At 40.5% G+C, this 17,078-nt stretch overlaps 1 protein-coding gene across 1 annotated transcript in view; it reads right to left on the reverse strand.

Moving 5' to 3' along the window:
* ADCY1 (adenylate cyclase 1) overlaps positions 1 to 17,078 on the reverse strand; it is a 153,201-nt gene that overhangs the window by 90,580 nt on the left and 45,543 nt on the right. Inside the window, exon 2 of the mRNA XM_086614699.1 lies at positions 16,884 to 17,033. Coding sequence (XP_086470825.1) covers positions 16,884 to 17,033 — 150 coding nt within the window. The remainder of the gene's footprint in view (positions 1 to 16,883; positions 17,034 to 17,078) is intronic.

A 17,078-nucleotide genomic window follows, 5' to 3' on the forward strand; every position in this document is an offset into this window, starting at 1 on the left:
TGGTGGAAGAGGATCAGGTCAGGGAATACTTAAGCAAACTGGACATACATAAGTCCGTGCACCCTAATGGTTCGTACCCACAAGCACTAAGGGAGCTGCTGGATGTCATTACAAGGCCACTCTCAATATTCTTTGATTAGACACAGTGACTGAGAGAAGTGCTCGAGGACTGGAGCAAAGAAAATGTCACTCATGTCAAGAAGGGCAAGAAGGAGAACCCTGAGAACTACAGGCCAGTCAGTTTCGCCTTGAGACTTGGAAAAGTGATGAAGTAGCTCATCCTGGAAACCAGGGTGGCTGAACCAGATGATCTCCAGAGTTCTCTTCCTACCTCAACTATTCTGTAATTCTGTTATCTGATGATCGAAGGTCACCATCATAGCAGGTGCAAGATATCAGAAGTGCACATCTTGGCCAAAACACATCCTCCTTTTATTTAAATGACATTAAATAAATAAGGAACAACTAATACTAAGAAGAGGGTGTCTGCATAGACAAGTGCTCTGTGCTGCTCACATGCACACATTCACCAGCCAAAAACTCCAAATAATACTCAAAGGGTTTCTAATTTTACAATTTCTTCTGGAAGAAGACACATCGAATGTTTGTGTCACCAAGGAATAAGTTAAACTTTGCAGAACTGCCCTGGTGCTTACTTTAGACTAAAGTTCCTTCATATGTTTGTGGCAGTTCATGTGGACTTGAGGCTAAGGATCATTAATTTAGTCTATCTCCTATTGTTCTCATATGTATACTAAGAATATTGCAAATAATACGATAGAATTAAATATTTGTTAACAGTTTATGCATGTATCAATTCCAAATTAACCAAACAGTCTCATATCTTGGTAGAAAATGTCGAATTACTATAATTTTTATGTTAATTTAATTAAGTATGCTTATATCTCTGCAGCAGAATTATATTTGGGTAATATAAAATTTGGGATAAAATCCAAACCAAATAGTTTTGTCAACAGTGGATCTTACGAAGCTCTGTTGCCCACTACTTGTGTCTTGCAGTTAATTTACTGTTTTAACTGAAACATACTAAGGCTGTAAAATGAGCTGACCACCTATCACACACTAGAGAATCCACACAAGACAAAAGTTTGAACTGATGGTTAAATTCTCTGGTGCTTAAGATGTTATAAACTCCAAAAGATGCTGGAATTTCATAAGTATTATCCTGGATGCCAATTTTATGATGTCTGATAAGGACTAAATGTTCACTTTAGCTTCTCTTTAGTGAGCATATTAAACAAAAACTTTGCCATTTTGCTGAAACGGATAAGTAAATTCCAAAGCGGTTGTGGAGAAAGAGTGGAGTTTCAGCTTCTGTTTCCTAGAAAGTCAGACTAAAAGAAACAGAAAAACAACCAAACAAAAATTATACCGACAGGCTCTTACGGAGACCAATGTTGACTGCATAGTTCTTCTATGTCTTGTAAACACAATTACAGTACAAGATGTGAATAAAAAACTCACAGATAACTTCTGCACTGCATGGCAAATAGCACAGAAGCCAGGGAAGAAATAACAATCATTACTGTGAGGGTAGCATTGGAGAGCTGCAGGGTGCAGCACTTGATAGTGTTGCAACTTGGAGATATCGGATGTATTAAGGGAGGCTACAGAACTGGTGATTCCTATACACATTAGCTTGACTATTACAAGACCTGAAGGGAGCTTATGAAAATCCTATATCAAATTGTGGTGGCTTGCTTTTTTTCATTAGAGAAAAAAAAAAAAAAAACACAAAAAGATGGATGACTGAGGAAGAATTGTAGAGTCTTTACAAAGAGGGTTAGCAGCCTCAGATTTACCGAGCCAGGGAAGACTCAATTATGGCTTTTTCAAAGGGCAGCCACTGCTGACCTTCCTGGCCAAGAAGGGAACCTGCATCATGGCTGTAAAGAATTGTCACTCGAAGAGAGACTAGAAAATGAAGAAATAACCCCTCAATGGAAAGTATCGAAGCACTGAAAATAAATGAAAGACAGCATCTAGCTCTATAGAAAAAAATATAAGAAAAATCTCTTTTATTTTGGGCAAAATCTCATCTGTCAAGCAAAGCAGTATTGCCCTTCAGGCCAGCCTAAGGAATCATGGAATCATAGAACGGTTTGGGTTAGAAGGGACCTAATTAAAGACCATCTAGTTCCAATCCCCCTGCCATGGGCAGGGACACCCTCCACTACACCAGGTTGCTCAAAGCCTCATCCAGTCTGGCCTTGAACACTTCCAGGGATGAGGCATCTACAACTTCTCTGGGCAACCTGTTCCAGTGCCTCACCACCCTCAGAGGGAAGAATTTCCACCTTAGATCTAATTGAAATCTCCCCCCTTATGTTGGGGACCCCAGAGCTGGACACAGTACTTCAGGTGGGGTCTCACAAGAGCTGAGTAGAGGGGCAGAATCACCTCTCTCAACCTGCTGGCCACCCTTCTTTTGATGCAGCCCAGGAATGACCAAGGATTCAAAGTTTTGGAGTTGCAAGAATGAATTCATATACACCAAATATAGCCATTGGAAGGTTTGGGAAAGGGTTCAGTCTGGATGTCTATTCAGCAAGTCCGACGATTGTTGTCTGATTTTTTCATTTGCTCCTGTACTGTTGATCTGATTATAAAAATTATAAAAAAAAACCAACAGACTAAAAGGAAAACTAGATGTGTATGGCTGCATAGAGCATTGAATGGAACAAGTGACAGCACTGAAGCAAGGCCGGTCACATTTCTGGTGACATTCATGCTTGAGTGGTTATTGACTCTGACGAGGATGGGTGGTGACAGAAAAAAAATTGAAAGAGTGAGACAAGGGAGCACTAATCAATTAGCAACAACTTTGACTAGAATAAAACAACACTCATGTTGCAGACCTTCTTATTGGTGACAAATGATGTTGTATTGAGGTAGCCTCAACATGTGGCATATTCCAAAACATAGGGCCTAGTAGAGAGAAAAATGTTTCCACGTTTTCATCTTTCTCACTGATCTACAATGTTCTTTAGGCTTATTACAGCTGGTTTCTACCCAGAAAATTAAATCTTGGCCCTGTGACCAACTTACGCTATTTTAGGAATTTGTACTCTCTTCTTCTCCTGCTGTAAATCTTCACTCAGCATTAACATGGTCTAAAGTGAAATCACATGCTGAATGAAAAGGCTCTTTCCAGAGACTGTAATTGTCAATGATTTTGTATTCCCTGCACAAATCTTACTAAGAAAAGAAAACTACAGATGAGGACCTGTATCTCCATTCACAGAATTTTTCATTAAATTTGTTTCTGAAATTGCCAGTTCCAGCTTGGGATTTGGAATGCCAAGCTGGGCTGCCTATGCCAACTGTCTTATCTTCATTAATGAGGATTTCTGCACCATTAATGAAGACTTAGTTAATTTTGAAAAGGACACTCTATTTAGAAAAACATTCAAATTTCTTTCTCCCATAGCAATGAAGCATTGCTAGAAATAAGAGAAGGAACAAACATTAATTTGACTCCAAGGCAAGTCAAAATGTGCATACCAAGCCAATTAGGAATTGCTTGGTGTTACCTTAGCAGTATTCAACAACCTGCACAATTATGCACAGGATAAAGAAGGAAAATATGCGAAGGCAGAGAAATGCAAAAAAAAATATAAAAAATATTTCCCATTGTTAATGTCCAAAAAGACCCTACATTACAACTTGTTGTTTGGAACGCCCTCATCCCTAATTGCAAGTATGATCTCCTGTAATGCAATTCTCACTCTGGGTTGGACCTAGTGAAAAAATTTAATAGTCTTGCAGTCATTCAAGAATTGGCTAGATAGAGCCACAGTTCACCAGACCTGGTGTTGCTGGCAGCCCTGCTTTGAGGGAGTGGTTGGACTAGATGATCTCCAGAGGTCCCTTTAGATCGTTGTGTACTAACGTGGACAACAGCACAAGGACCAGGAGTGGAGGTGCCTGTGGTTTCCTGGGGAGGCATAAAGCCATCCTGCCACCTTAACACACAGAAGTGTGGCTTCTAAAATAGCAGGGGAACTCAAAGCTCAGCACCTTCTAGCAGTACTGTGATCTCTCTTTCCTGAGAGAGGAAGCAGAAAGAAGCAAGAGGACAGAGACTGTTGAAGCAACAATTTCCATTATCTGCATGCTCTATCCTGCCCCAACGCTGTCTTCAGCTTTCTCCAATTTGGAGGCTTTTCAGCACAACTCCCTCTTCCATCCTCATCTCTGGCCTGGACAGCTTCTCCCTCCTGCACCCTGGCTCTGCTTTTATGGGAGCTCCCAGTGCATGTTCCTAATAAATTTCTTGTGCCTGTCTCCAAATGAAGATGCCCTTTCCCTCTCATTTTAAAAATAATCATCTGCCTTATTTTACTGCTTTTTCCAAACACTTATGGCTTTCTCAAAGCCCCTTTGAAATTTTCACCTCAACTTACAATCATTTCATCCAGCTCCCCAAACAGTACTACCCAGTTCAATACTACATTCTATTCCTATTGTACAAAATGATTTATTTTGACATCTGTATGGGAAATGACTGTGATACATTTTCAAATTCCTTCAGCAAGCTGTAAATCATTTATGAACCCACTCTCCCTTCATCAGAAGACTGAAATGCAGAAAAATGTCTCAATCTTCTCAGCCAGCATCCTCTCCTTTCTCTCCTGTTGCCTGCTGTGCAGTTGGATGACCCCTCACAACTCTCTTCCCATAAACTGGATGCACTTGCTGTGCTTCTCCATGCTAAATTGTATTCCCATAGATTATCATACGAGATAAATAGAACACAAAATGGAAATCTTATGTATAGTCAGTGCAGACTATTTTATCAAAGGAAACAGTTGTTGCCACTTTTTCTGAGATACAGAAGAGAAGCAATCAGAGGAACTGTAGCATTGCCTCAAAGCTGTGGGCTCTCATGTTTTTCTGGTTCTTTGAATCTCATTGCTCCTTCTCCTCTCATGCTGCTCTATATGCACATCTAGTGGAATTCACTTTGAGGATGAAGTTAGAGTCTAGACCTGCTGAAGGGCTGTGCAGAAAAATTTCCTCTTTTGCATGTCTTTCAACCCCATGAGAACAGGACTGCAATGGATGCAACTCGGCCTCTCCTAGTCACCTTCGTTGGGTTCTTCCTGAACTGCCGCTCGCAGCTGGCCCTTACTGCTGGCACTGCTGCCCTCGCTCACTGGCCAGCCCGGGCCCGGAGCCCGCCTTGGCACAGAGCTCTGTCTTGCAGAGCTTGCTCAAAATGGGACTCAGAGGTTCCTAAGCTCATGCTGGGGAAAGCAGTAAATCTGGATGGCACTCCAGACCCTGGTCCTTTTTCACACTCCCTGGCACTGAATCGCATTATTCAGGATAGGCTGCATGCCCATGGTCCACTGCTTTTTGCATTTTCATAAGAAAGAAAGAAAGACAGACAGAAAGACAGAAAAAAGCAGCATGTAACAAACACAGGTTTGGCACTTTTGTTTCCTGGCTGATAAAATACGAATTTTTTTTGTTTCTTACAGTAAAAGTCCAGCAAAGATGACAAGTAAGAAAAGAAGCTCACAAAAGAAAGGCGTATTTTAATAATCTACTCTAAAAAGTTTTTTTACAACACAAAACATGAACTCTAACCCACCAATTTTTGCAGACTACCGCAGATCTTTTGTTATATTTAAATGGAAAGTGCCACCATATTTAAAAAGCATTTTTTTTCCTAGAGAAGACAAGCATCAGACACGCATATAAAATATTAATAAGACTGTTTCAAAGTAAACTCACCTATATAATTTTGAGATTCAGCTTCTACTTAGTCAATTGGGACTTCAAAGTACATCCTAAATATTACCACCTGCTACCTAATTATGCCTTGATAAGTTCACTCTTGCATAATTTCAAAAGCTACTCCTTAGTGGGTTTATGGTCTCTGCCATCCCTATATTACGCTACACAGCCATTTTAATTCTCTGTAAGGCAAACAAAAAAAAGAGACAGGAAAGAAGCCTAGTGCAATGCATGGAAGAACAACTTTGTGTAAAACTACTAGGACTCATTTGGACTTCCTGTAAGCTGGAAAACAAAGACGGCAGATTTCATTAGTGGATCATTTTAAATTAAACTATGCTATGCCCTTTCTTCCAACTGAGTACAAGAAAATCACTGTTAAAGATGGTGATTTTTTAAAAGCCACAAGGTGGCGATGTTTCAGAACGTTCCTGAGATTTCTTGAAAAACTATATTTATCAGTAAGTCATTATTACAATCATAATCATAAAAGACCATCCACAAAGCTGTCAACTAATGCACAGATTTTGAGTAGTAAGAGGATGGCTAACAACATACAGTTATAGTATATGATCAATGTACTACGTGTGAACTGCAAGATGGATTCAGGATGAGTAGACCTGTACCGGACCAATTTGACATCTTTCTACAGTTAACTTATTATTTTTGCTTAAATAAAGGAAAGGCAGGATATATCATCAGCATAGTGTTTAATGAGGCACTGATAGGTCCCACAGGGAAGATCATAAGTTACAAGGGAGAAGGTAAGACTTTGTGAAAGAGTTAGGGTAGGGTGAAGTCGTGGCTAAAACAGAGAGCAATAGGCGGAACTGAGTGCAGAAGCATTGGGCTGGAGAGCGGGCATAAAGAGACCACAAAACTGCTCAAAAGTACAAAGTTCACAGGGTAGCTTCCAAGTGGAATGATAAGATTGAGAAAAACTCAGCAGTACATTGTGCCTTTTAGGTACCATCCACAAAAACACATGAGATAAAATGATTTGGAAACCTCTGCATGTCAAAAAGCCCCAGATACCCACTGGCAACTGGATGACTATGGATTATTTCTGTGACACTACCCTAAAAAGGCAAGTGTGATTCCAGAATGGACTGAAAGATTGCTAGTAGAATAACCTGAGATCAGCTCCACGAATCTGGTTCAAACGGGAACAAGAGCAGAGAAAGGCTATGAGGATAAACAGGGAAACTAGAAGTATAAAAAGTATAGCCTGTTTTCCTGGTTGCCATCACATCTATTAAATCAGAATGCTCTAAAAATTTATCAGTAAGGATTAATCTTCAGAAAGGCAAGCTAACAGCCTTGACACCAGATATAAACTGGCAATGAATAAATGACTGCAGCATCAGCCTATCATTCATCTTTTTACTTTTGTTCCATATCCTTCGTATTCACTCTCTCTGAAATCTTAACTGGTGTCCACAAAACCCTCATGGACAACAGAACAGCAAAATGATGATACTGATTTCAGTTAATGGAAATATTCCCACGGGAAGCGAACTTGAGTGAGAAGCAGCTAAATTTACACAACCAAACGGTGCCTTTATACTTAAGGCATCTTTATTTGCCTCACTATAGTGCAGGCAAGTAGCCATACAGATATAATCAGACCATTCTCTAGAGCAGATAACTTGAAATCCTCCTCATGCTTGGCTGGGAAGAAAGAATAGCATTTCTGCAGTACATTGCTAGGGACAGGTATTTCTCCACTGCAGCAGTGATTATCTCTTCAAAGTGACCCCTTCAAACTACGCACAGAACACTGCATCATTTGTCGCTGCTGCTTGGTGAAGTCAGAAACAGATGGAGAAGAACAAGACAAGGCAGGGAAAAAAAACAAAGTGGTGGCAAAACTCTTTGCCTTTCTGCAATGAACACAAGGAAGGAAAAGAGGTGTCTGGAAACTTCCCTGGTGCAACCACCAGAAACAGAACGATCAGCCATTATGGAATCGTATCCTTAAAACACACATTTCAAATATACTCCAACTCAGTGCTCTTCTTTTGAAGAACTGGAGTTAGGAGGTAAAGCATATAGTCTTAACAGAAACTGATCATTTCAGTCTTAGTCACTGTTCTGTTCAAAAGATGTATAGATCAGCAAAGACGTGCTACCAACCATGAAAACATTTAGAGAAGGTTAGTGGGTACGGGAAGATAATAATTCGGTGTACTCCAAAATATCTGCTAGAAAACCGAAACAAAGTCAAATGGGAGTTTTCGAAGCTTTTCTTATTTATTAAATGTTTGTTTAATTAATGTCCTTGTTTCTATCAATCGAGCTCCACTGGGATTTTAATAAGCAGGTTCTTGAGGGGATATCAATGAAGATTAAACTTTTTTTGGCACATGAAAGCCACTGAACATACTGTTCTGAATCTTCCTATGTGGAAAGAAAATATTTTGCCCGTTCTCTTGCAGAGTGAGGAAGGCTACAGATTTAATCTTTAAGTGAAATGACGTTCTCATAGTAGCAATGACAGCATGCATATGTGTTGAGTATATATATCAAAAACAAAAAGACATACTTAAAGCACAAGTTCCAAAAATTTTATTTCTTTATAAAAAGATTTTTCTGATTCAAATAAAGAGAGGCCTTAAAAAAAAAAGATCAGCAAGAGTATCAATCATCTGTCAATGTCCTGATCAGAGGGAACACAGAAGTGCTAATGCAATTCTTAGGCAGGCCTGCAACTGGAACAAACATGAACTCAGGTTTGCTGGAGGCTGAAGTGCTGCACAGAGCGGCACCATGAAGAGGAATGGGACAACAACCCTGCCATTCTCTCTCTCTCTTCTTTTCTTCTGAAGATGTTAGAAAGATGGCATCCCAAGCAGCATCAGTTTCACTGATGCTACCCCCTTCCAGGGTAAATGGAAGAGCAGACAGAGCTCCACTGGCTTACACCTCCTGTATTAAATTTCCTCTACAGTTACAGGTTCGCCTCTTTCCTGTCCACAGCCATGTCTGGTTTCTTTCACCAATGTAACACTGAATACTTGGGCTGGACATGTATATATTCCTCAGGAAGTGAAAGTCACAGAGTTCAACCTTCAGCAAGGCAGATGCATCTCCCTCTTCTGCCCTCACTAATCCTCCTTTTGCCAGCTAGTGGGATTTTTCTTGAAGAAGACGCTACCTGTTACAGCTTGAGATGGTACTGGGACTGAAGCACTGCCTGCCTTTCCTCTGCCTCCCTCACCATGCCCTGTCTCCAAAACCCAGATATCTCCACGACCTCCACGTAGATGTGTGGCAAACTTGCTGTGGTCTGCTCTGGCCCTTTGCTGAGATACATGACCAGCATAGGAGAGCCGGGGGAGAAAGTCCATGGACATCTCCAGTCCTCCTTCCTCGCTGCTGGGGCAGACACACTCTGCAGCTGGAGGTCCACAAGTGGGGAAGAGTCAGAGGAAGACGAAGGACACACTGCTGCACTAGTTGCATTCACTCACTCAAAATAACAAGCGTGTCTCAGTTAGTTCAGTATTACCTTGTCAAACTGGGAAATTCCTAGTCAAATGTGCCTGAAGAGAAGCTGAACTCCAAATGAAATCAATTTATATTGAAGAGGTATTGGGGAACAGAAACCTTGGAAAGAATTTAAATTAGGTGACAGTCGAAAGTTGACTCGAGTGCCAAATTTGAAAAAAAAAAGACTTTAGAACATGTTGGGTTTTTTTTGCCAGTTAATGGGATGTGGTCTAGCTCTTTTCCTTCACAGAAGGTTGACCAAAAGGAACAGGCAAAACACCTATGAGAGTTTGTGTGTGCAAACAGTGTATACTGTTGCACACTGAATGAAAGCAAAGTGCCCAGTTCAGTATCATGTTCCTGGAGATAATCTGTGCTTAAGCGGTAACATAGCAACTCAGGAACTATTTGGCAAACTGCACCTGTGGCTAGGCCAGCTGCTCTCAGGTGAAGAACCTACATGGCAGAGCTGCTGGTCTATGGTGGAACCACCTTGCGTTAGAAGATTGGTACAGGAACAGTTGTGTCAAGCTTGTGTCAAAGCATTAGGTAGCTTTTTGTTACAGTTAAGATACTTCTAGAAGTGAAAACAATGCCGTGGACAACAATTAGAATACATATAAGAGAACTTTTCTAATCACATGTTAAAGCTCTCTGTGAATTTCTGCTGCTGAGGGAAGAACATACGGAATAATCCCTGAGGTTGCATTACTTTATCCTCTAGGATCCTACTAATTTACATAAAAAACATTGCATGAGTGTCCACACAGCACTGCTGTCATGGATGTTGCTCTAAATTTAGAAATCAGCCATAAGAAAGTACTGTTGAAGTATGTGTCTTACTATTTAACTCAAGGATCTGAAGCGCTATAGCCAACGTTCTCACCTATGATAATTTGCCTTAGCAACTGTTATCCGTGATGTTATCTATGGAAAACTGTACGGTAGTGTATTTTTAATCATCTTATGACAGTTTTGTGTGCTCTTGTTTGTCCCACCTCCTCCATTCTCGCGAATGGAAAATACACAGAGCAAGTAGGAAAAATAAACGGAACAATTCACAAAGAGTCAAACACCACCAGCATATCTAATTGACAGTTGTTTAAAGCAGAACATTTCCCAATATTTATTTTGAAACTCCTAACACGCAAAGTATCAACAGGTTTTAGAATGACACAAGTACTTTTTTTTAACGTCTCTCTCTATTCTACAATGTAAGCCATCATCCATTACAACATATAAGAGCCGAATAGGTGGCATGATTATGTCATACATACATCTATGAGAAAAACCAAACTGCAACGAATAGCGGTCCAAGATATCCCCGTTAGCTTGAGTATGAGTGACTACAAAGACTTGTACTAAAAACCAAAGTTCATATGCCCTATTTTCACCTTTAGAAATCAGTTGCCATAGTTCACACCTCGTGTCAAAAAATGAAATGGCTGATAACAGATATAACTGACGCACTTACTAACATCAGGAAGCTTTCAGGGGGTGAAATAAAGTTAAACCAGATTGCTATAGTACTGATCTGGCCTGCTGTTATAAGTGTGGCTTTTTAAAGACGCTTAGAGATTTTTCTATAATACCATATGTTACATTTTGCAAATTAAAGGCATGCGGGAAGAGGAAGACAATCACAATGTAATTAAAATATATGTACTTTGTATGATTTACAACTGTATGCTTTTTCTTGTGTGTTACTGAGCTTCTACACTTTGACATTGCAAATCCAGTTGCTAGGCACCTCTTTCTCTTATCATACAGCTGTGTAGCTCTAAGCTTAGGTGTCTCCCTGTAATCGCTCCCAGGAAAAAAATCCTCATCCTATCCTTCAGCAAGGTGTTCAGGATAGAGGGATGGACTACCCTTGTAGTTACTGCCTATGGGTTAAAAGGGTAGATTACAAGCATCGCTTTTACTTGGCCAAAGTTAAGTAAGAAGAATCCCAATGGTATGCTACTCAAAGCCGCTTCTGGCACTAACCACGTTACGATGAGATGTTTATTCTGCATAAAAAGAGGTGCAACAGAGCTGTAAAATTAGAACACATTTATTTGTTGGCTATACCCTGCCTTGCAATGGCTAACAAGCAGTTCCTAATGGCTTCAAGTGGGAGCTGAAGCCTTCCACCTGAAAGTTTTCATTTAACCTGAGAAGCCTTCAGATTTATTATTTGCTGTATTTAGGATAGACATGTGCATGACTACTGCAGGACTGGAGACTGACAGATGCTAGTCAGTGGAAAGCTTCTGGGCAATTATTGCTATGTGGGAGAGAGAAACGTGCCTCTTCACAATTCCTTTTACCCGAGAAAGGTGGAAGACAGAGCAGGGGTGCCATGTACCAGGATAAAGGCAGAGAACAATTCATCTCAGCTCTGTGTAAGGGTCTAAGCAGCCAAAGAGCGCACGACAAGTTCCCATCTCTGTTGCTGCTGCTGCTATTTGGCTGAGAGGCACTGCTGGCCAGCCTGCACGAGTGGGAGGGAAGCCCAGCAGTTCAAACCGAGAGCCTCAAATTGTGACAGTCTTTATTTTCTCTTTTCCCTGATCATAGAAAAGAACAAATAGATTTTTTTGAAGGTGAACTTTCCTACGTAAGGTTGTGGTTTGGCGACACAATAAATTCAATTTTAAGCCTTCTTGTAACATAGAGCACAGTGCTAATGTGGTACAGGCTCACCCTCTCAGCTAAAATTAGTTAGTCCACCTACGTTTTTCAAAGATCGCACTGGCTAGCTTTTGCAGAGGATCGGGTATCATCTCTCGCTCTGTAATTTGTGTAAGATCAGGATCACCTCCCTGTTACACACTAAATAATTTGACAAGAGCATGTTTTTGTGCCCACACATGATCCAGATGAGATTTTTGCTGCAGGGTGATTTGCTGATGCATAGAGCCAGTATGAATGATCATGGAAACAGGGCCTGTGTTTTAATGATAAATTTCATATTTTCTTCTTCACTACAATGAAAAAAGATGCAAGATTCTGAGAACAAAAAGTATGAGAAACATGAGGAGAACCTTGTTATGCATTAATAAGCATACTGTCAGGCACCCTAGAAATTACTTCTGCCTAAGGCTGTGCAAATAACTAATTCTTCAGTTTGGTTGCTGAATTGGAGGGAAAAAAAAATCCAATAATCTGTTATCCATTACCAAAATGAAAATCCAACATGGTTTGCTTTACTCAAACATAATGTTGTATTTTTTTTTCCTTTTTTCATAAGTGCTTGAAATTAAATATAACGGACAAAACCACTAGAGGGTTGCTACAGGTGTCATCCTTTTACCCAAAGGTACAGGAGGTAGTGCACATATCCACAATATGCAATATCTAGATTAAATTGTTTTGAAGGGGAATATAAACTCAGCAGGGAATTTGAACCCAAAACGCTGTAAGCAGCAGTTCAAAGTATTCTGCACTGAGACTCGTGGTATCTTCTGCTGACACCGTTTCATTTTCCGTGAATAGTTATTAATCAAATCTATCACTCAGTGATGTCCCAGTTACTATACACAACATTAAGGATATTGCCCTAAAATGCAGCAGACACTTGGAACGCATAAATGTATACACAGACATTTGTATGCAGAATTCAGCATTGCATAAAGAGAATTTAGCTAGCTTCAAATGATCCTGTGAACATGCACGGAAGCACTGCAGAGCAACAATGAGGTGCTAGTGTGTTTCCCAGACCAGTATTACTGCGGTAGCATGGTGTTGTACTAGCAAAGGGAAAAATCCTACCTCTCAGCAGAAGTAATTAGACTAGCTGGAGTGCCATGCGTCTGGCCCTGGAGCCAGCCATAGAGCTGGATACCTCAGCAGTTTTTAGTGCTTCCTTCAGCTTATTATGTTAAAGCCTGTAATATATTTAAATTTCATGCATTGTAGTGGAGTACAAAACAATTTCATGAAAGATAGATGCTGCCATTACATACATTTTTCCAGTCCCAATGGTTTGACACACTAGATGTGAATTCACAAGTAGTTTTTAAGATAGCTGGTCCCCCATTCTGGAGGCTTTGTTGTTCTCCAATTGTTTTCCCACCATCATGTTCTAATTGTGAGCAAGTACAAAAGCAACATTTAGGAGGGAAGAAAAGATCTAAATAAGTTGCTTGAAAGATGGTCTTCATTGTGCGAACATATTTGTATGTACTTATGCAATTAAAAACCACTGAAGACATCTAAGCTGGTTTTGTTGGCTTTGGAGGCTTGCAGGAAGGCAAAACATTTTTCCAGCCTTCCTCATAGGAAAACCACAGGCACTTTTCACATTGAGCCTATACTGCATCAAGTGCGTTTCACTGATGGAAATTATACGCTTTACCTCCAAATCTAATGCATGAATATGCATAAAAGTATTCTTATTGTCAAAGGGGGAAGAGAACCTTGAGTAAGATTTGTTATAAATTTGGCAAGATTGGGGTAGGAAATAGCTTCCACACATCAGGAGGCTGAACAGGCTACAATTCTTCAGCTTGGAAAGAGAGATGAGCAGACTTAGGAGAGAAGCCTACAGTGTTGTGAGTGGCATGGAAAAGGTTGCTGTAGAATGATTACTCGTAATTTAAGACAACAAGTCTATGACAAGTAAAAGGAAGTTCTGTTTCATAGAGAGAATAATTGAAGTGAAATTCACCATCACAAAACCACGGGGAGGGCGAAACTATACACATGCTGAAAGAGAGGCTAGAAAAACGGAAAACGGCAGCCTACAGCCCTTTAACACGGTGGTGCAGTTGCACTTCAAATTAAGATGGCCTCAGAATAACAATGCTACTGCTCCCTTGGAGCACGGCACGGCTTCAGGAGCTGCCACGCTGGGAGTTAATACATAGTGAGCCACAACTTCCTTACTGGTTTTCCCCTCTGAATCAGACAGCGAGCAGCCTCAATCAGCAGCAGATCACTTCTTTGTCTATGCTGAATGCATCCCCCATTCTCCATCCCTGCTTGCTCCTTTCTTGCTCACTTGGGAAGGGGTGAAGCATGGCCTGGGGGCTGCTCTCAGGGGCAGTCGGGACATCTAACGCGGGGAGTCCTTCATGGAGTGGGGTGACCATGCCTTGCTTGCTGTACGGGGGAAGGACGATGTGAAATTAACCAACTGGACACTGAGAGATGGCACGGTGGGAACAAAGCGGAAGTTCTCAGATGCTCTGATTGAGCAGGAACAGAACAAGTGCAGTTCCACTTGCTCAAGTCCACTTGAGGACCCAACTCACAGTACTTAACCACTTGCTCTGCAGAGGATGGTCTTGCTGCTGAGATTTATGGACAACAAGAGAAGTAGCTCATCTCAAGTGAATGATGATAATTATTTGCTCATAGTCTAAAACTTATTTGGTTCTTGGCCTTCACTGCTGGTGTTACTCCGGAATTGTAGTTTAACATTCGGCAATGTAAAAAATGGATGATGCCACCTTCAAGGCCAGTTATTTGTTGTGACCACAGAGAACAGATAACAAGGTGAATATTGAATTTTAAAATAAACAGAGTCCATCTGCTCCCTTTCTCCCCAGCAACACTTTCAAACCCCTACTTGCAAACCCCTGCATGATGACTCTGAAAATGCTACAAGATCAGATATTTGCTCTTGCTCAAAAATAGATTTATCAAAATTATCACGAGACTATTACTACAAATATATCCCATATGAGGAGAATCACTATAAGTAGGACACAGAGGAAAAAATCTCACTTACAGTTTCAGCTGTGGTATGTCTCACACAGTCAACACTAACTCCAGAAGGCTGTGTATGTTCAAAAGCCAAGAGAATGTTCTTTCCTTTCCCATTAGAGACTTGCACAGAAATACCAGGGAAAGGTTTTAGCATTCTGGATTACAATTCTCAATGTAAAAGGGCTACAGTATTTAGGTCAGAGCATTTGAATGAGACAGAAAGTCTGATAAAAAAATTCGGTCCTTTTTAACATGTAATGTTGGTACTCTGGAGAGCAAAAATACAGGAACGATCACAAAAATTGAACTAGGTCAGCAATGTCTCTTTTTCTCTCAAACACTCTTGAGTGTTGCCAGCTGGAAACTTGGGCTACGTTATACCACAGCAACTGCAGAATAATTTTGTAGCCTGTAATCATGTCTGAATTCTCACCCTGGTTTTAGAGGTATTCTAACAGAGTGTGAAAGCAGCCACAGAAAGTACTTTGGTGGTACTTTTGACTGTTAATTAGCATATTTCACCACTGTATTGAGTTTCACACTATGTTGCATAAAGTTAATTTCACAAGCATAGCAGAAAAGTGTATTCTCTTCACTGACCTGTATACTGCATTGGGAAAACATTTGCAGAATTCTCTAGGTATACTATCAACAATAATGATACTTCCGTGCAATGTTTTTGCTTTCTTGTATTTCTATATGCATGGATAAAATATAAAATAAGACAGATTGCTAATATGCTGACTAGAGAAACAAAAAAATCAGTGTTATTTTCACGTTGGATCCCAGAAGTGGGTTTTCAAAGGCACAAATGGCAGGGTTGCCTAAATCCCATTGAAATTCACTTATGGCACATTTATACCTTTGAAAATCTGCAGCTTTGGATTACAAAAGAGCAGAATCAAACCTAAAGGCTTTGATCCTAACACCATTTCTACACAGAGAGAAAAAATACGCAGCTGTTCAAAGAAGACATCTACTTATTGACGAGTATGTTCAGGTCATAAAAATGCATTCACTCAATTTATAGAGTGAACAGAAAGTACTTAAGGACCTGTCTTATTTCACACATAGGAATAGACTTTCTAGAGACATTGCAAGTGAAGGGAAGAAAAAGTGTGCAAGGTACATAAGCTTGGAGGACCCTGACATCTTGTATAGTAAGGTTTGAATACCACTGAAGTCCTTCATTGGCATAAGTTACCGTCATACCACAGAGGTCAATGGAGTTATATCTATGTATTCCACTGTGGTCCTCTACCTAGGGCCAGACAGAAAGAAAAATCTAGTCCAAACCTTACAGATGAGCAGATTTTAGTACACTTACGATTCAGACCTGTGAGCAACAACAGTAAGCTCCACAGTATAGCAGTTTTTCTAATTGTTTCCAAATCTGTTTGGAAGATTGATTGATAAAATTGTGTGAAATAAACCATCAAACTACTAAGGTGCCTTTTGAGGATAGGAATAGATTGTTATCATGGTTAATCATGTATAACAGTGCAGCCCCTTCTCCCCAAAATGTAAACTTTTGTTTATAGGTGTCATGAATGCAAAGGGTTATAGCACACGTAGTCAGAAGAGAAGTATTTACAGCATATCTAACACCCACACAGAAAAAATACCCAGGATCTTAGATTACAATAGTATGTTAGCTTTGCCTCAGCCCTAAAGTACATCCCCTCTGGTGCTGGAGCTGACGGTAGGCGTGGGGTCAGCCTGCACCTTGTGAAGATGAAGAATGAAGAGAATGCCTGTACTGGGGAGGAAGAGCTGAAGCAGGTGGGGGGAGGCAGCATACTTCCTTCCCAGTGGAACTACACACACGCCCTACCACTCACTCCGCAGCAATGTCCTGACCTGCAGTTAACATAACTGCAGTCATTTCAGAAGAAACAGAGAAAAAGAAATAAGGCTTAGGAACTGACCTGTTTTTCATTTTCGTCCTCCAGCCTCAGCCTGTCCTCAATGCAGTTCCTGGCCTGAAGGAACGCCTTCCTCTGAGCCCTTTCTGTCAAAATCCTCACAAAGACTCCGTACAAATTCACGCTGACAAAAAGGATTGCATTGGCCACAAGCTGTAAGAAAGAAAGAAAAATAAATGAATATTTTAAAATACAGAT

This window comes from Tauraco erythrolophus, chromosome 7, assembly GCF_009769465.1.
Source record: "Tauraco erythrolophus isolate bTauEry1 chromosome 7, bTauEry1.pri, whole genome shotgun sequence".
NCBI lineage: Eukaryota > Metazoa > Chordata > Aves > Musophagiformes > Musophagidae > Tauraco > Tauraco erythrolophus.